Below are 19,685 nucleotides of genomic sequence, written 5' to 3'. Positions count from 1 at the left end.
AATGCAGGAGACCCAGGTTCAGTCCCGAGGTCAGGAAGATGCCCTGGAAAGGAGAATGCAACTCACCCCAGTATTCTTAGGGGCTTCTCTGATGGCTTAGCTGGTAAAGAATCCCCCTGCAGTGCAGGAGACCTGGGTTCAATTCCTGGGTCAGGAAGATTCCCTGGAGAAGGGATAGGTTACCCACTCCAGTATTCTGGCCTGGAGAATTCCATGGACAGAGGAGCCTGGCGGGCTACCGTCCATGGGGTTGCAGAGAGTTGAACACAATTGACTTTAACCAGTTGTTAAGTATTTATATGCCAGAATGGTACTAAATGTTTGTGTACACAGATGATCTTTTTAATAGCTTGGAAGGAGAAAGCCACTATCCTGCTCTACAGAGGAAGAATACCCAGGATTCAAGTCCATTTGGCTTCAAAAATCTGTGCTCTTGTTCTGCCTGCTGCCTCTTTTCCTGTTTCTTAGGAAATTTTCCAGAACATGTTACTAGCCTGCCTTGGTTTGAAACAGCCTGGCATGATGGTGTGCTCTTGAGGCCAGGATTGCACTGCAGAGAGCAAAACTTGTGTGCTTCTCCTTTAGCTTTTTTTCCCCACATCCTCCTCAACTATCAGTTGTCAGTGACTTCTCATTGCTGTCAGTGGGTCTGAACTGACCACCTTTATTTATCCTTTTAGTCTGGCCAGGTAAACAAGCCAGGCCCTGAGCAAGAGAAAGGGAAATGGTGGCATCTCTCCTGCCACTGCACCGCTTGGCTGAGCAAAGATAACTCTCGGGATAAAATACACGGGCCTTGTGTTCATTCACTACTGTTCCACCACTCAGGCTTTTTCCTGTTGATTTCACTTAGTGACCGGATGGCAGAAGTCGCTGGAAGTGTGACGACCAGGTACATAAACAATAATACTGTTTTTCAGTTGTTCTGGATGAAAAAGCAAGACTGCAGCTCTGTTCTGCTAAGCACTGCTTGGTTGGGAGGTGAGGTGTACTCAGTATCTGCTAACCTTTGGGTGACCAGACAGACATTCCTGGTGTACCCCTAACTAAGCCAATCACTGGCTGGGCCTAAAAATACCAAATTGAAAATCAGTTGTCAATTCTTCCATTTTAAAGGTAGTCATTGATAAGAGTTTCTTTGGTAATTTGTAGCTGGTGAGCTAACATGTTTTGACTTTACTAATGTGCAATATATCAATTTTCAAATAAAATTATCAAAATAATTGGCTAATTTAAGGTTTATACTTATTTTTCCCTGGTGGCTCAGATGGTAAAAAATCCACCTGCAATGCAGGAGACCTAGGTTCTATCCCTGGGTCGGAAGGTTCCCTGGAGAAGGGAATGGCAGCCCACTCAAGTATCCTTGCCTGGGAGAATCCCATGGACAGAGGACCTGACGGGCTACAGTCCGTGGGGTCACAAGAGCTGAACATGACTGAACGACTAAGCACATGCACAAGAGACAGTCTTTGCTGTTGGGAAGAGAAAACTCTTAGGTAAGTACTAGAATAAAAAATAGGTTCCACATTATGTGCCAGTTCTGATTCATGATGGCCACCTGAGCTCCACGTTCAGGGTTACCGGGCTGCCTCTGGGTTCAGTGTGAGAAAGCTTGGCAGATACAGTTTCCTAGGCTGAAAGCCCTTTGCAGATCAAAAAGCTTCATATTACAGATGGGAAATGAGGCCCAGAGGAGGAAGTCACAAAGTCACATCCCTAACATGTAAGCCAGAGCCTAGATCCCTACACTGTTGGGGAGCTCACCGCCTTCCTGTGTCCGTGGAGAGTGGCTCTTCCTGTGCACTGGCTCCCAGAGCCCTTCCCAGGTCCAGGTGGAGGGGCTGCTGTCCCACAGCCCAACCCCCTCCTCCACCCCTGCTGTGCTCCTGGAGCCCCTCAGCACAGAGTGAACTCCAGGGGTGTCATCCTGGGCTGTGCCCATGGGTTGGGGTGGGCCCAGGATCTGTTTTTAATGATATTTTGGGGTTTGGACAGCTGGGTTCTGTCTGCTTCAGCAGGTAAATTACAGGCTTACCAAGTCAGAAATCAAATAAACACTCCAGCTGCTGGTGGCCTCTCCAAGGAGAACAGTGGTTTCCGGGAACCTCCCCACCCAGCTCAGCCTAATTGCCACCTGTCACTCCCCTGGGACCGGGGCCTTTACTTTGGCTCACAGGCCCCAAGAACAGGACGGGACTCCAGGGTACACAGGGTGACGCAGACTTGCGTGACCAGTCTGTTTTTGACAACTTGACACAGGCAGGTGCTGACCAGCCCTGCCCTCGCCCCACGCTTGGCCACAGGCCACCCATTGTCCCTGGGTGCAGTGAATTGCTCCTTAGCAGGAGAAGGCAGACAGTTTTCACTCTACATGCCAACTCTAATCTGTTGGTGGTGGCCACTTGAGTTTGGTGCTGATCACTGAAATTCTCTCCAGAGTTAAACGAAAAAATATCAAGGTTGATTATTGATGACTCCCGTGCAGAAAGTTAAGAGAAACTTTGTCACCCTTGCTGGGCATTATCATCCTGGGCCACCCGATGTAGCCACCATACTGGGCTCAGCGAAAAGGTAATTTTTTCACAGAGCTGAACTCCTGATGGTTCAACACAGTGACTAATAGATTGTAAAGCCCCCAAGAATTTTTTTCACCAAAGTGTCCATGCAAGGCACATCTTCCCCCGACAGCAGAGACAAATCAAGGCAGGAAGACAGGGAAGGTAATTGACACTGGCCTTGGCCCTAAATCATGCTATTCATTCAGCTCTTTCTGGAGGTGACCCACATGCCTCCTTGTGGCCAACAGATTGGTCATTCAGACCCACAAATATAGAAAACAGGATGACTCCACACTCTGAGTGCCCAGAAATGCCCAGTTTTGCACCTGGGGGCGGGGGGGGGGGGCGGGGGTCAGGCAACTGGGGATGGACCAGGACCTGTCTGCACATCCCCAAACCCAGTCCTGGATGGTGAAGGGCCTGAGGTGGCCATCCTGGGCTCAAGGTGCCTCAGTTCACCCCACAGCCCCCGAAGCTGCGCCAGCAATGGACAAGAGTAGGTCCTCAGACAGGACTCTGTCAACCCCAAAGAACAGTCAGCCTGAGCCTCTGGGGAGGGAGCTGGGATAGAACCCTGCTGGATGACCACCATGCAGAGTTCCACCACGACCATCAGGCACGTGATGGCGCAGAGGGCCTGGGGAGGACCAGCCCCTGGCAGGATGTGGGCAGGGGAAGGGTGCCTCGCTGCTGCCCTGCCTGAGCTGGGACGGCGCTGGGGGGGGGGGGCGTCTCTGCCTGAGCTGGGACTGCGCTGGGGGTCTCCGGGCCCCTGCCCCCGCGGAGGGCCTGCCGGTGGAGTTGGGGCCTCAGTGGCAGCCGCAGGCGCGGACCACCATGTTGCGGTGCTTGCGCAGGATGACGTTGTTGCTGCTGTCGTAGTAGAGCACGGAGGTGGCGCTCAGCTTGGTGGGCGCGCAGCACGCCTTGGGGACCGCGTGCGGCTTCAGCAGGTGCACCTGACGGGGGCGGGAGGGGGCAGCGGGCAGAGGCGTGAGAACCTCGGGCTCCTCCCGGGACCCCCGTCCCAGCGCCCAGCTCCTGCCGCCTGGGGCCTTCCCAGCTCCATCTCCTCCCCGCCCCCCGCACCCTCCCCCCACAGCCCACCGGGCAGGTGCTGGCCTGAACTCTGCCCCGGCCCCGCCCCCTTGACGCCCGCCCTGCCCAAGGCCCTCAGGCCCAGACTGAGCACCGGGGGCTCCTGCCACAGCCCCTCCCCTTAGACGGGAGAACCCTGACCCTGCGGATCCCCCTCACCTGTGCCAGCGCCGGCCTGGCGCCGCTGCGACACTGTCTCCCCTCCCCCACCCCCTCTGCCCCTCCTTCTTCCCTGATCGCTTCTGTAACACCCCGCCTCGGGTCTTGGCCGCCTGAGCTGTTTCTGGTCCATCCGCCCCTCCAGGCTGCGAGCCGGTGAAGGTCCCTTTTACACCTCGCAATGCCCAGAATTCAGGCTCACCCTTGGGGTGTCCAACACCATTGTTTCTCAAAGCACCTCCACCCTTGTAACAACTTCCAGGCAGGGATTGTTCTGGGTGGATGACCGCTGGGGGCACAGGGGCCGAGTCACCTGCACAAGGCTGGGACCGGACTCGGGGAGAGGGCCGGGAGTCCCTGCTACCCTCCTGCAAACAGCTCTACCCCTAAAAACAGTCCATCTGAGGAAGCTACTGCAGCCTCCACGCAAATATTTATGCAGAGACTCGGGCAGGATGAGCTGCAGTTCGTACTGGACTCTTCATCAGGGCGCCACAGGGATGGGCCTTGAAGGCACCCTCAGTCAGTCGGGGCCTGAGAGAAAAGGGAACCTGCTTCCATCCAGGGGACCTCCCAGCCCTCACCAAGGCCGATGAGCAGGACCAGGATGAAGCCGTCTGATGAAGGGGGTGGGTTGGGGGGGGTCTGTCCAGCAGCTTGGCCTGGGGTCCCCAGAGCCCAGCCCTTGTCCTGGGAGCCCCAGCTTGGAGCCAGCCTGCTGCCAGGACCATCAGCCGGGCACCAGGCTGCTTTAGGGCCCAGAGCCTCTCTGAGGCCCCAGGGGGAGCTGAGGCCTCTGTGGGGATGTCCGCCAGACTGGGCTGTGAGAGCACTGCTCCCCAACTTCACAGTCTCCACCTGGGGTGGCTGGGCTCCACTTTCATAGGCCCACATGAAAGAAACCAGGTGACACTGCCCACCTGTGCCAGCCGCCTATGGGGCTCTAAGTGGCTGGAAACCTGGGAGGGCCTTTCCTGGGTTGGGACCCTCAAGAGAGGAGTCAGCACCACAGGGGCGCAGCTGTTCTGAAAGTCCATCATGGACCAGGCTTCACCACGTGATCAACAGAGGACGGTCTTTGCCCTATCTGCACCAAACAGACTGACCTGAAGCCTAATTTGCCTTTGCATTCAATTCACTTTAGAGCCATGTGGGAGACCAAATCAGAGGCTCTGTAACTTATTGGCTGTGCATCGTTGGGAAATAGTCCTGCATCTGAGGGCCTCTGTTTTCTCCTCTGCCAAATGGGTACAATGGTATTTTCCTCTCTTCCGACACAAATGTAATTTCACATGCCTTGTGCCAACCCTACCCAGGTTAAGAATACAAAAGGGTCCCAGACATGGTCCCTGCTCTCATCCTCAGCAAGGGAGGAGGGGAGACGGGGGAACATTCCAGCAAACACCCAGGACACCCAAGAGCAGCACAACATACAGCAGTGTCCTCGCTCTGGGAGCATGAGCGCTGGAGACCAACGCTGGCTGGGAAGGACCCAGAGACAAGGCAGCAGGGTGAGCAGGAGCTGGCCTGGCCCGGGGCAGATGAGGACGTCCTGGTCAAAGGAGGGGGGCGAGGGCACTGGGACGTGGGCTGGGGGATGCTTGGGAGGTGGGTAGGCCAGTGAGGGGCCCCAGGTCACAGGCCAAAGGTTCAGACTTCTCCCCAGGGATAAGAGATGCCACGGGGGGGGGGAGGGGGTTCCTGGCCCAGAAGGAGGTGGTCACATTTGTGCTTTAGTGCGACCCTCTAGCTGCTGTGTGGGGAATGTGGGGGGTGAGGCTGGAGGGACCCACTTCCTCCTCTTCGGCCCCAGGACACCCCAACCACCATCTCACCCCCTCCCTCCCACCCAGGCTCCTCTTCCTCCCCAGGTCTCTCCCACCTCCACTGTCTCCCCAGAAAATCTCTTCTGCACTCACGACTCGGAGACTCCAGACTTGCACCCCCAACCCTCAACTTCTCACGTAGGGTCCTGCAGGGCCTCACACACATGGGGATGGAAGCAGAACCGCTGATTCCCTCCAATCCGTTCTTCTACCCAACACCTTTGCTGCCCCCTTCCTCGTCCTGGAGGAGGGCCTCACCTGGAGGCCTGGGCTCCTGCCCTCCTGCCTCCACTGTCCACATCTCACCCCACCAGGTGCCTGGTCCTCCTGTCGGGACCACAGCAGCTCCTCACTCCTCCCTGCCTCCTCCACCCTCGACCCCATGGTCTGTCCTCCTGCAGCTGCCAGAGATGCTTCCAGAGAGTGCCCAGATCAGGCCCTGCTTCTCTGAAATCTACTCCAGCCCCTCAGTTTACTTGGGATTAAATCTACCACCTGCCGAGCCTATGGGAGAGGCCCTGCCTCCCCCCCAACATCATCTCCCTTCATCCTCCTCCCCTCCAAGCCAGGGTCCTTGAGCCCACCCAGCTCACCCCAGTCTTCCCCTCCTCAGGGGACCCATGGTGTTGGCTGTCCTTTCTTCTCGTGTTCACTGACAGCCTCCCCAGAGGGCAGCCGCTGCCTTGACAGCACCGAGCACAGAGCTGGCGCTCCCTCCTGCTGACTGACAGCTCAGAGGCTGAGGGGCGGGGCCGCTGCAGAGCCAGGGAACCAGTCCTGGGAGGGGCAGCGCCGTCATCACCCTGTGCCCCCCTCACAGGGCAGAGAGAAGCCCACACACCGCTCATCACCCCTGAGATTCTGCAAGGAAGGTGGCTCCTGGAGGAGGGGGTGTCCAGCAAACCCCACGTAACCACTGGGAAAGGAGGCATTACCAGGCGTCCAGGCTGCTTTCTTAATTCACTCACTCTCACTCTGGCAACACCTTGAACAGCCTCTAACTAGAGTGCCCAGGTCAACGTTCTAGAAATAAGCCTCAGCACACACACACACACAAGCCACTGCAAACACTTAGCAATAAGCAGCCTCAACCATGTTCCTACTAGAAACTTCCAGCATTTAAAGTTACCCCAGACACCAGGGCATCAGAAGATCTGTAGAAAGACAAAGAGCAAGAGGGACCCGGAAGAAAAACAACAGGAGAGGACCGGGAGGGGAAGCCAAAGCCAGAAGGGCACAGGGCAGCCCACGACTCTAGTGCAGGGAGAGGACAGAACCTCCACGTGTGTAACTCAGCCCGACCCCCAGGGTGTGTGTCCCCAGGAGGCCAAACTCGACAGTGAATGCGGTGCACATGTGTGTACCTGGGGCACGGGTAGTCGTGTGGGATGCCCACCGGTCATGAACGTGCAGTGCCTCTGACCACCAGCAGGCAGGCCCACCCCATGGATGTGAATGTCCCCCATGTGCATGTGGAGTGCACACGTGTGTATGTGTGCACACCAGTCAGCAAGAGCCTGCTGCACGCTGTTCAGGTTCATGGGACGCAGGGTCTCCATACAGAGTGGCCACACAGGGACCCGTCTCTGTACGGCCGTGGGATTTCACGGCACGTGCAGGCTGGGTTTCCACGTGAAGAAGGCTCCCTGACACAGCAGTCCACCGTCACCTCCTGGCTGCACGCCCCCTCCCCAGGGCGAACCCCTCCCCCAGGTGTCCGGGCAGGCGGCGCGGTACTGACCAGGGACTGCAGGATGGCGTGGTTGGTGGCGTTCATGCAGGAGTCCAGCGGGAAGGAGCACTCCCCTTCACAGTAATAGGCTGAGTAGCCTTGGGGGGCGATGACCCAGTCCTGGGGGGTAGTGGGAGAAGGTGAGTCCCATCCATGTGCCCTCCCAGCTCTTCATCCAGCACCTGTCACAGCACAACTCAGGGCTGCCCCCTCCCTCCCTCAGCCTCAGGACAGCTCCCAGGGCAGAGTGCCACACCCGCCAGGTCAGACATCCACTGAAGTCCCTCGGTGAACAGAGCTGGACACGAGCTCCGTCCCCTCCACACGCCGTCAGCGCGCAGCTGCGTCCTCCCCCGCTGCCCCCAGTCACAGCCCCGCCAGAGGCACTGCCCACCCTGGCCTCAGCTTCCCTGCTGCAGCTCGGACATTTTATGGCTGAGGACTCAGTCTCCATAGTCATGGTTTTACAAAACAGCCCTTTTCCCTTCTCCCTTTAGAGAACTTGGAAAACAGAGGAAAATAAAGACAAAGTTCTCTGTGGGTCTACCTCCCCTGGGACACAGGTGGGGACAGTCATTTTGGAAAGGAGAGTCAGAACTCACCAGCCAGCCCAGGTCCTGGAAGCTCACGTACAGCTCGTGCCGACGGCACACCTGCCGGCCGTGGGAGCCGTGGATGTCGTCTGCGGGGACACGCAAGGGCTTTGCTGGGCTGCTGTTCCCAGGGTGGGGGACGCCATGAGGCGCACGTTTGTTGAATAATAAATGCTGGGAAACTAACCCATTTGGTCTCATAAAGCCCATGTCTGCAGCTCTGCTGGTGCCATGACCCAGTTCAAGAACTTTCGATGGCTCCCTCTGGTGGCAGTCACCTCACACTCAGCCCAGCCTCCCCTGACTTTCAGCCTGTGGGGTCCTGATAATCCAGTAAAAGCCCCGGGGGCCCTTGGCCATCCAGCGGTCCCACCTCCTTCCCCCCCGGAGTCACCCCGACCTCCCCCACCTCTCCTGCCATGCCCATTCCGCAGGACATGTGCTCTCATTAAGGTCAAGCAAAGGCTGGCTCCCGTGAAGGAAAGGGCCCCTGGTGGCCTTGATCCTGCGGGGCTCAGCCTGGTGGGGTGACCTTCACACAAACACCTGGACCCTGCAGGGGCCCCTGGTTCTGACAGAGACCAGGGCGAGGCCTGCTGATTCCCAAGGGCAGAGAAGGGACTTTGGGGTGGCAGGGGCAGCAAGGGTGGATGCTCAGAGCCCCGGAGACTGTGGGGGGGTCGCTCCGCAGGGGGCAGGGCAGAGGGTGTCAGGAAAGGCGGCGGGGTGACCGTCGGCCTGACAGCGCTGAGGCCAGAGGGGCTCCGTTCCTGCCTCCATCCCCAGGCTCACCGAAGATCCCCGGCAGTTTGTTCGGGGGCGGCAGCTCGTTGGTCCTTTTCTGCGGCCTCCTCTTCAGGGGCCTCACTGCCCGAGGGGCTCGGGCGGGGCCCGGGCCGGGGCTCGCCCTGAAAAAGGTGACCACGAAAGGCTGTTTGGAGCGCGGAGCCTGTCGCCCCAGCAGACCGGCCAGGCCAGGATCCACACTGCGCCCTGAGATGGAGAGAGCAGAGAGGGGTCACTCGAGGGTGGGCACTGCGCGGGGACACAGCGGGGACCTCTCTGGGCGGGCCAGGAGCTCGAGGCTGAGGCCTTGGGGGACCCACTGGGCCTGGGTTTCCTCCTCTGAAGACCCGAGTCCCCAGTCCAGCCCCAGCCCCTCAACCTCCCCACCTCAGCCTGGCTCCTGCCTGGGCAGGCAGTTCTATGGGGTGAGGGAGGGGCCTTGCCAGCACAGGGTGAGGATTAGTGATGTTTGAGGGCACGCAGGTGGACAACTTTCAGTCTGTTCACGTGACGATCTCAGCCGGTCTTCACGGTGACCCTGGACCGTGAAGCTCTGTTTCACCCAGAAACAGAGCTGCTCAGTGACGGCCCAGAGCCCCACTGCCAGGGATGTCAGAGGCAGGGTCACACCTCCATCGTGGGGCTCGAGCTCCCACCCCATCCTTTCTGGGGGTCAGTGTAGGATTTACAGCTCCTGGCTGGGAGGTGACCCGGACTCACTGCTTGCTCTGCTGACACCACCCAAGAATAGGGTGTTCATGTCCCCTGAAGCCCCCGAAGGAGACCCCAGGCTCAGCAGGCAGAGACATTTACCCCAAGTCCCAGAGTCGGGTTCAAACACAAGCATCTAATCCCAGAGCCCAAGTTCTTGTCCACTTATGTTCTTAGCCACCAGGTTTGTGGTTTAAAAAGGAAGAAAGAGAAAAGCCTGAGGGCAGAGACACAACTGGGGCTTTAGCCTCAAAGCAGTGATGCTTGTAAAAGTGGAGTTTTACCCACATCCGCTTAAAGCCTGAGGATACAGGAAAAACACACTGATTATCCCTGGAAAAGTCAGCTCCACCAATAAAACTATCTTCCTGTAACTCTTTGTATTCCCAGTGACCTCTTGTTTTTTAATTGTCAAAGTGATATAAAAACAACTGTAAAGAAACTTAGGAAAAATATAAAACCCCTTCCGCACTACAATACACCATTTTCATTCTTTCTCGGCTTTCGTTTTTCATGTTAAATTGTGAGCATAGAGCTGCAACTGCTGAAGCCCGTGTGCCTAGAGCCTGTGCTCTGAGACAAGAGAAGCCACCGCAGCGAGACACTCAGGCACCACAACAAAGAGCAGCTGTGCTAGCCGCAACCGGAGGAAGCCCATGCACAGCAACAGAGATCCACACGACCAAAATAAAATAATTTTTAAAAAAATTTTCCGCATAACAAAGAAGTCCATATTTTTCCCCAAATTTTTCCACCTAAACATTTTCCCGGTTCTTAAGTCTCAACTACGAACATTTCAAATAGATAAAATTCCTTTGAGTAGATCTGAATATTTAGATGTTAGTTCATCTTAAGACATTTAGCTTATTTCCTGGCTCTCGTCATAAAGATGAGACTGTCTTTTCCTTTTCCATAAAGGGAAAATGTCATTTCCTTTCCTGATGGGATTTTCTCAGACTAAACCACAGGGATGTGACTACAAGCTCACTGTCACATTTCTTAAAACACAAGGTGGAGCATCCCATTTCCACGTACATTTCACCCCAGTGTTGCAACACTGATGCACAGGCATGTACACACGTGCACATAAATGTGTGTGTACACACAAACACACACAGGCATGTTGATATGAAGCAAATGTACACATTAGCGGGTCAGTCTCATGATCTCCACTGCACACGACGTGGCAAGGACATTGCCTGCCCCACACACAGCTCGCCTCAAAGGTCAGCCCTTACACGGCTGTGCTTCACGCCCAAGTCCAGGGGCCAGAGTTGACAACAACCAACTGACCAGAGACTAACCTTTGACCTATGACATCACCTGCCACAACATGCAGTGGGCCCATCAGAGGGCTCAGCAGAGATGACTCTGCTGAGATAGGAGCTGACACTGAAGGGGCCCAGGGAGAAGCCATTCGGGGAGTTTGGGTCACGACAAGAGAGAGTGACAGGAAGAGCCGGCCTGTGAAGAAGCAAAGTCACAAGACACACAGCAGCCCCTCCCCAGAGGGAAAGGCCCTGAGGGCACCAGGAGGTGCCTATGGAGCGATGTGGGCAGGTGGACAGCTCTCGGCTACGTGGCACTGGAGTGGAGCACCCCAGTGGACACCTGAGGCAACCTCGGCCCAGTCACCCTCCGGGCCTGTGTGTGCAGCCCCCTGTCCTGTGAGTTCCTGGAGAGCCCTGTCCATAGATGGGCCAGGGAGACCTTGGATGACCCAAGGCTGGGCCCACTGTAGGCTTCTCTCTGTGCAACTTTCTGGTATTGGGGTCTCCTGGGCACAGAGAGGGGGGGTCACAGGGCAGGCCTGGACTGTCCAGGTGGTGGCGCCCAGGCTGCCTGGCTCTGGCAGGACCCTTTCGAGAAAGCAGAGCAGGAACTCCAGGAGCCTCTGGGGCCCAGAGTCCCTGCTCTAGACCTGAGCTGTGAGAGAGCCAGCAGGCACGCCGTCCCTATGCAGGGGACGAGATGTGTGGCTACGCCTAGAGATGGGGGCCACACTGTGGCCTTCCCTCCCCTACTGCAGACCTGGATGAAGATGCTGCTCTTCTGGGCCAGGCGGAACCCTGACATGTCCAGCCTCCCCCATGTTTGAGTCCCCCCCATCAGGGCCTGGGTGTCATGGTAGCTCCCCTGCCCGTCCCATCCCCGGGCACTCATCCCCCTGCCCCTGGGCCAGGCCAAGGTCGCTCCCATCCCTCCCCAAGGCCTCTTTCTGCCCTGGGTGCCACCTGAGCCTCCCTGAAGCCCCTGCCCTCCTCAGCCTGCTGCCATGGATGGCACCCTTGTGCCATGTTGAAGGGCAGTCCGGGCACCTGGGGACCCTGGGAGAGAAGCCAGCTGTGACCTGGCGCCTTTGTCCCAACGGGTTGTTCCTTCACCAGAACTAGGAACTCAGCGCTTTTCCTTCTTCCTACTGCTGAACAGCCCTCTCACTGCTCTGCTTCTGGAAACCTCTGCCTGTCCTGGCTGCTGCTGGAAGACTTCTCCCGACAGCCAGGGCAGTCAGGTCCTCGTTTCCAGAAGCCCCGGAAGGTGCTGCACCGTCCACCCAGTGACGCCCATCCCCTGCCCACCTGCTGACGGTCCCCTGACACCCCGTGGCTGTCCCTTCAAGTGCAACGTCTCCACTGCAGGATCTGGGCCTCCCACCAGGGTGAGGATCCAGGGAAGCCTCTCCGAAAGGCCTTCCTTGACCAGCTGGAGCTTCGTGTTCTTACCCACGAGCTCCTGTGCAGCCCTAGGGCCACACTGAGAAAGCCTGAGTTCCATGGCAGGCCTGAGTTTGAACCCTACACACACACACACACACACACACACATTTTTTTTCTGTTTAGCTTGTGAGACTGTGGATTCGGGATGAAGTACCTCTCTGCCTCTCTTGAGTTTCAAGGGAGTATGAACAAAAGGCCAGTTTAGGCTCTGTGACAGAGCGGAAGGGTCCAGTGTCTGATTTGGACGATCTGAGATGAGAAAACCCACTGAAGTCCATCTGTCAGGTTTCTAGATCCCTCCCATCCTAAGCCAAAGCCTTTGGAAGCACACGGCTGGACTGTTTATTCAGAGGAGCCCTCCCTGCAGAATATCGGCACTCACAGTCTCTCCCCCTTCAGTTGCCCCTATGACCAGTTTACTGGCTGCCTAGACGTACTTGCTTCCCTTCGAGAGACAAATGCTTAGCTACAAGAAGGAGAAAAATAGTGGGAAGAGAAGGTGAGGCTACAATGAAAACAAATCTTAGGGACAAAACGAAAGGTCCAAAAGGAAAGTCAAAGGGGCCAAAGGAAAAGAAAGTCATTCTTTAAGACAGCATTTCTCCTGATCACAAATTCACATTTACGTGTGTATGTTTTCATGGTTCTAGGAAACTCCAGACGCAGACTCTGGGTGGATTTGTTCCTCCCCCATCACTTTCCCTATGGTTCATGATTCATTCATGCCAACAGGCACTTCAATGAAACCCCTTCTGTGGGATCATCTCAAACCACATAGAATTTAACGTAAATATCACAGACAGTGAGGAGGGCGATGGGAGCAGAGCTTTCTCAGAATTCACAGGACATACAAGGTCAACATCTTTGCTTTCCTCTGGTTTTTAATTAAAGACACGTCTCTCCTGAGAGAACCTAGGCTATCCAGGGGCAGCCAGCCTGGGATGGCAGGACAAAGCTGGCCAGATGCTGGTGAAAAGCACAAATGTGACTGTGGCTTCCTTGGAATGCAGTCCTGGGAGGTGATGGCAGAAGCGCACGCTCGGGGACCGAGGTTCACTCTTGGGCTACATTTTGACCTGCTGCATGGGTCTGAGGCTCGGGGAGATGGCAAAGGGGCTCCCCGTGCTCTTTTTGATGTCCTCCACTGTTAGGCCGTCCCAGAGCTCCATCAGGGTCAGCCCTGTCTTCTTGTGCACGTCAAACACGGCCTTCTCGGTGATGATTCGGTCCACGCACCGCTTCCCAGTCAGTGGCATGGTGCACTTCTCCACGATCTTGGGTTCGTTGGCCTTGTTGCAGTGCTCCATGGTGACTACCACTCGCGTCTTGGAACTGGACACCAGATCCATCGCACCCCCCATGCCTGTCACCTTCTTGCCGGGTATCATCCAGTTAGCCAGGTCACCGTATTTGGAAACCTGCATGGCTCCCAGCAAGGTCAGGTTGATGTGCCCCCCTCGAATCATGGCAAATGATTCATCGCTAGAGAAAAAGAGCCCCGGAAGAAGGGTGATTGTCTGCTTGCCCGCGTTGATGAGGTCCGTCCCACCTCCTCTTTTAATGGAAAGGGACCCAAGCCCAAGATCCCGCTTCTCACTGTGAAGGTGCACGTGATGTTGGGGCTGATGTAGTTGGGGGGCCAGAAGAGGGATGCCGATGCCCAGATTGGCATACATGCCATCCTCAAATTCAAGAGCTGCCCGCTTGATGATCCGTGTCCTTATGTTATCTGAAGACGTGCAAATTTCATCATCCTCTTCCCGGACGGTTAAACGCTCAATTCTTTTCTCATATTTTTCCCCCTGTATTATGCGATCTACATAAATGTTAGGAACATGGATGTCTTCTGGGGCAATGGACCCCACGTCCACAATTTCTTCAACCTCCACCACGGAGGTTCTGGCGGCTTTGCACATGGGCACGTTGAAGTTCCTGGCGCTGGCCCTGAAGATGACATTTCCTGCCCAGTCGGCCTTCCACCCTTTCACCAAAGCAAAATCAGCGGTGATGGCATGTTCCAGCAGGTAGTGCTGCCCATGGAACTCCCTCACCTCCCTGGGCTGGCTGAGGATGGCGATGTGGCCGTCTGGTAAGTACCTGATGGGTGCGCCTCCCTCCTGGACCAAGGTCCCGTAGGCCGTGGGGGTGTAGAAGGCGGGCACACCGGCGCCCCCTCGCGGATGCGCTCGGCCAGGTGCCCTGGGGCGTGATCTCTAGCTCCAGCTCACCCGCCAGGTACTGGTGCTCACAGAGCGAGTTCTCCCCCAGGTAGGAGCAGATGATGCGGGTGATCTGCTTGGTCCCCAGTAAAAGGCCGAGACCGAAGCTCTCCACCCCCACGTTGCTGCTGATCACAGTCAAGTCCTTCACGCGGGTCTTCAGCAGCGCCCCTATCAGGTTCTCCGGGATGCCGCAGAGCCCGAAGCCCCCGATCATGATCCTCGAGCCATCAGTGATGTCTCCCACGGCCTTCACCGGGTCCGTGTAGAACCTGACGCGCGCGCGGGCGCTGCAGGCGAAGCCGCACGCGCCACCCTTCGCCAGCGCGCGCCCCGAGCGGCCGGCGGGGACCCGGCGCCCGAGCACCGACGCCAGGAGCCGCAGGGCCGCCATCGTCCGCTCCGCTCCGGCTCGGGCTCCGGGCCCAGCGGGGACAGGAGGGGACAGGAGGCAACCGCGCGTCCCCGCCCGCGCGTCACAGAGCAGGGGGCGCCCAGCCGTGATGCGCCCGCCCGCCCGGTTCCCGCCGCTCCGCTCCGTCTCCGCGCTCCGAGGGCCCGAGGGGCCGAGCTTCCCGGGCCGCGAAGGCGGGAGGCGGGACCGCCTGGATCATCTGGAGGACCAGAGGGATCCCGGGCCTGACTCGGAGACCCCGAGGCGACGTCCCTCCCGGGAAGCCTGGGCGCCGGCCTCCTGCTCTCTCCATCGCCACCCTTCCTCCCAGGCGCGCTACTCCCGTCGCAGCCCACCCCCAAAAAATCCCACCTCTGGGGCACGGGCTCCAACACCTGTGTCCCCAGCACTCCCCGTCCAGAAACGACATTTCCACGGACGTCAAGCCGGGCCTCAACGACAGCCCCGCCGAAGACCTCTTGCTTTCCTGCATCAAACCTGCTCCTCTGTTTGTCCCCACCTCGGGCAAGAACAACACCAAACCTGTTAAAAAGAGCCACTGGCTCAGCCCTGTCACCAGCGCCTCCTCCAAGCACCCGCCTCCGTTCCCTGCCGCTGGACAAGCTCCCCCACCCCAGCTCCCACCTCGACCCTGTGAGGCTCTGGGGCCTCTCTGACTTCACTTCCGTCCCCCAGAGTCTACTCTCCTGACTGAAGTCAGGGGGTCTTTATTTTATGAGTAAGACAAATGAACTTTTCATTTAACCATAGTTGAGATTCATAGAAAATACACCGAGATAGTTATACACCCAGACCAGGTTTCCCCTGGGAAGTGTTAACATTTAAACAACTATAGTACATTTGTTACCCACTCAATGGACAAGAATTTGAGCAAACTCTGGAGATAGTGGAGGACAGAGGAGATTGGTGGGCTTCAGTCCATGGGGTTGCAAAGAGTCAGACAGGACTTAGTGACTGAACAATGTTTGTTACAACTAATGAACCAGCATTGGTGTCTTATTATTTACTAAACACCATGACTGACCCGAGTTCACTAGTTTCTCTAGTGTCTTTTTCCAGGATCCCACCCGGGGTCCTACATAGCACTTAGTCATCACAACTTCTTATGCGCCTACGGGCTGTGAATTTCTCAGATTTCCTGTGGGTTTTGATGACCTTGACAGTTTTTGTCTTTGTATTTGTATTCTGTGGCATGTTCTTCAGTTTCAAGGTGTCTGTTTTTCTCATGGTCAGCCTGGGGTTCTGGGTTTCAGGGAAAAAGACCATGGAGGTAAAGGGTTCTCATCTCGTCTGGGAGCTACATGAGGTGTTCATGGGAGCCCGAGCGCCTGGCTGAGGGGGTGCTGCTGAGGTTCCCCTATAAATTAAATTTACTGCCTCAGCCTGTGCACACCTTGGAAGCAGGTCACTAAGTGTAGCCCACACTGAAGGAGGGGGAGAGGCTACACCCCCATGCAGGGGAGTGTCTCGGAGGGTTGTTTTATAAAAAGCTGAATCAGATCCTGCCAGCCTCCATTGCTCTTAAATAAAATAATACTGATTTCATACTTTATATTTTGACCACTTCTATCAACCTCCTCACAGTCGCTCCCTGGCCCTCTGTGCTCCAGCCACGGCGGCCCCTTGCCGCACCTCAGACACACCAACGTGGGCCCACCTGCAGGGTTTCTAGTCCCACTGCCGGGATAAAAGAGGCTCTCCCCCAAACACCTGCTGAATGAATGAATGAAGGCATGAATCCTCATTTTACAGGTGAGTAAACTGAGGCCTGGAAAGGCAAGCAACCTGCCCTACTGTTGTCCTGCACTGAGGAACCCTCGTCCTCTACCCGCTGAGTCCCCTCCACTGAGAAAGGCCAGCCCTCCGGGGCCAAATGAGGGGGCTCCAGCTGTGTCTGCTGCCAGCAGCTTCCTTGGAGGAGCCCCCAGGGGAAGGTTCGATGCTGAGCCCTGTCTTACCATCATCTGTTTCCACATAGAGGCGGAGTCCCAGGTCCTTGTTACGGCTCAAGAGCCAGCGGTCACTGGCTGCTGTCACGTCCAACACCAGCCAGCCCTCGTCCCCAGATCGGAGCGTCTGAAGATCCAAAAAGAACAAGTCAGACTCCCTGTGGACACGAAAGAACAATTAACCGAGGGCCGGCACAGCTGCCTTTGTGTTTCCAGTGCCCACCGGGGGACCGTTAGTGGGGCATCTACCCGCCTGGCTCTGGCCTGGGTGCCTTCCAGGCCTTATCTCACTGTCTACTCTACAAAGATGTTACAGAGCCTGTGTACAGATGGGGAAACTGAGGCTCAGGAGCTCAGTGACCCATCCATGGTCCCACAGCCAAGAGAGCAAAGTGGGGACTTGAATCCAGGACTGATGCTGGCCTGTCCCCGTGGTGAGACGAGGCCTTGGGCCAAACTTTCTTCTCTGAGGGTGGGCTGCCCAGGAAGCTCCCCTTCTGTCTTCTGGGAAATGCACCCCAGGGCTGGCTGGACCAGACACTCCAACAGAGATTTGAGCAGATGTGTGTGGGGGTGTGGGACAGGCACCTGTTGGACTGCTCCGGGACCACCTCGAACATGCTGATGTGGAGCGTCTGGTTGAGCGGGTGGGTGCTGGGCAGCTTGTAAATCCGGAACTCCGCGGCTGTGACGGCCTCCCCGGCCGGGATCTGGGTCAGGTCAAAGTGGAACTCCTTCCAGTGGGGCTCCTGGTGGCCCAGGGCGGGATCGCGCTCCACTGCAAGACAGAGTGGGGCTGGCGGTCACTCGAGGTTCTGGCTCGGGCTCCAGGGAGGGAGCCAGGGGCCTGGGCAGTCTGGGCAGGACTGACTCCCTCCTCGAGAACAGGCTTGTCTCAGCTCTGCCTCCTGGGTGCTCAGAGGGCTCCGAGAGCTGTGTGGTGAGATGCCTGGCTCAGCACCCGGCATGTGGCAGTGCCGCAGGGCAGCGTCCACGTCTGGCCCCCGGGCCCCAAACCCAGCCTGCCCCACTCAGCATCCTACTGGACCCACAGATGGGGTACAGGACAGGTCCCTCCTCTGGGGAGACAGACTCAGACCCAAGGCAGAAAAGAGACATAACTGAGTGCACTCAAGTGGGACAAGGGCTCCCAGAGCCTGCTGGTGTCTGGATGGCAGGTGAGGGGAGATTGGGCGTGTAGCTGACTTTGTGGGCCTTGGGGTTGAGTGTGGATGTGCCATGATGTCAAGGGAGAAGACACCACAGAGGCAGGGACCAGTGTTAGTAAAGATCTAGAGCTGAGGGACAATGGCACCAGCAAGGAGAAACAGTCATAACACCCAGCAAAGGGGGAGAGGAACAAGGGGAAGGAGGAGGGGGACCTGAGGGAGATGTGGAAAGGACCAGAAAGAGGCGAGGTAAGATGACAGCTCCCAAAGATGCTGTGTCAAGTGCGGGGGAAGTTGAAGGGTCCCATGGCGTGATCTGAGGGGGCTTCCTGGAGGAGGTGACACCTGGACTGGCCTTGAAGGACGGGAAGGAGTCTTGGGAGGACAGGTTTTCTAGGCAGAGGGGACCTCTATGCACAGGTGTGCGGAGCTGGGGCTCGTGGTGTGAGTCTGGCTGTGGTCCAGCTGCAAGGGCTGGAATCCTGGCCTCAGAGCGTGGGCTGTGCTCTGACCAGTGGAGGGCCAGGGTTCTGGGCAGCAGGGGGTCGTGGTCTGAGGGTGGAGTGGAAGCTGTGTGTGGAGGCGAGGGTAAAGCCCAGACTGCAGGGACCCGAGGCGGGCTGGTGGCGGGGCTGCTCTCACTGTCTGGGCGAGAGACCGCAGGAGTGGAGTAAACCCCACATTTCCCCAGCTGCCGGAAATGCCCAGGACAGTATATTTAGGGCGTCTCACTTAGCCTCCTGTCACTTTCAAACACTAAAAATCTGTGTTTCCACAAAGCAGAGGTGGGAGCCGCCCCAAGCCTTCCCCTAAAACCAACACTGAGATTTTAATTACATGTTTGTGAGTCTTTTTAAAAATTCTCTCTCTGGCTACTGGACTCAGTGACCACAAGTCACCAGGCTGGTGCTGGAGGCGGATGTGGGAGCACTTCCTGTCCTCGCGGTGGGGACCTGGTCCAGGGATGGGCAAACAGCTGTGCTGGGCGGGGCCAGTGGACACACGTGTTTGGCAAGGAGATGGGCTTTTCATCCCCAGACCAGGGAGGAGGGAACAGAACCCCCATCGTCTGATGGGGGCTGGACCCGCAGCAAATGCCCACCCAGAGCCAGGCTGTTTCGTGGGCAGCACAACAAGGGCAGATCCAGGTCCTCCCACACAGGCAGGGCCTGGTGGGCAGGGTTCCGGACCTTCACCAAGTGATGCTCGCCATGAATATCACCACACGAGTCCCCTCCTCCCTACAGACACACACATACACAGCTTTGGGGACAATTTCCGTGGATTAGGTAACTGCAGAGACCACCTTTGTTACGTGGCTATGGAAGCAGCCCTGATCTGCAGGGTGAAATAGGTCCAGGCTGTTGGCTGTTCCAGGGATTGACCCCAAGAATGAAAAGGGGTCGCCCAGCCATGCCCTGTGCCGGACCCCTCTCAAAGCATCCTTAGGTGTATCTGCCCCCAAGGCACAGAGGGGGCTGACAGGTGGGTCCCTGGGAACCTGTCTGCAGGCCTGACACTGACTCACGTTGGATCCAGGACTGAGGGAACAACCACTGACCTGCCAGCTCCGTGGGCACCAAGCTCTGTGGCCTCCCTCCCTTGCTAACCTGGGGGCCCACATATGCTCCCCTGTACTGACCTCAGCTCCCAGCTTCCGTGCTGTGGGTTTGTGAAAGCGATGCCCACCCAACCCCCACCCCATAGTTCCCGCACAGGAAACTGCCTGCCCCAGCTGTTCCAGGCAAGTGCT

General features: G+C 57.1%; 3 protein-coding genes across 3 annotated transcripts in view; all 3 read right to left on the bottom strand.

Annotated features, from left to right (window-relative positions):
* Positions 1-2,958: 2,958 nt before the first annotated feature.
* Positions 2,959-17,398, bottom strand: LOC102283335 (bone morphogenetic protein 8A). The gene is made up of 6 exons (XM_070368346.1): positions 17,352-17,398; positions 16,773-16,921; positions 8,759-8,959; positions 7,976-8,055; positions 7,383-7,493; positions 2,959-3,517 (listed from the first exon to the last, which is right to left on the bottom strand). Exons 1-6 carry the CDS (start codon positions 17,381-17,383, stop codon positions 3,368-3,370), a joined length of 723 nt encoding a protein of 240 aa, XP_070224447.1. The 5' UTR covers positions 17,384-17,398; the 3' UTR covers positions 2,959-3,367.
* Positions 13,245-14,793, bottom strand: LOC102282768 (succinyl-CoA:3-ketoacid coenzyme A transferase 2, mitochondrial). The gene is given in 2 exon segments (XM_005904879.2): positions 13,245-14,373; positions 14,375-14,793. Coding segments are annotated over 2 exon segments (1,548 nt in total).
* A 927-nt stretch (positions 17,399-18,325) lies between the features above and the next one.
* CCDC24 (coiled-coil domain containing 24) overlaps positions 18,326-19,685 on the bottom strand; it is a 4,568-nt gene continuing 3,208 nt past the window's right edge. The window contains exons 7-8 of the mRNA XM_070362467.1: positions 18,832-18,885; positions 18,326-18,462 (exon numbers count right to left, since the gene is read on the bottom strand). Coding sequence (XP_070218568.1) covers positions 18,326-18,462; positions 18,832-18,885 — 191 coding nt within the window. The remainder of the gene's footprint in view (positions 18,463-18,831; positions 18,886-19,685) is intronic.

This window comes from Bos mutus, chromosome 3 (genome assembly GCF_027580195.1).
Source record: "Bos mutus isolate GX-2022 chromosome 3, NWIPB_WYAK_1.1, whole genome shotgun sequence".
Classification (NCBI taxonomy): domain Eukaryota; kingdom Metazoa; phylum Chordata; class Mammalia; order Artiodactyla; family Bovidae; genus Bos; species Bos mutus.
Note: the sequence above shows the minus strand (reverse complement) of the source record. Positions and strands in the feature narration are given on the sequence as shown.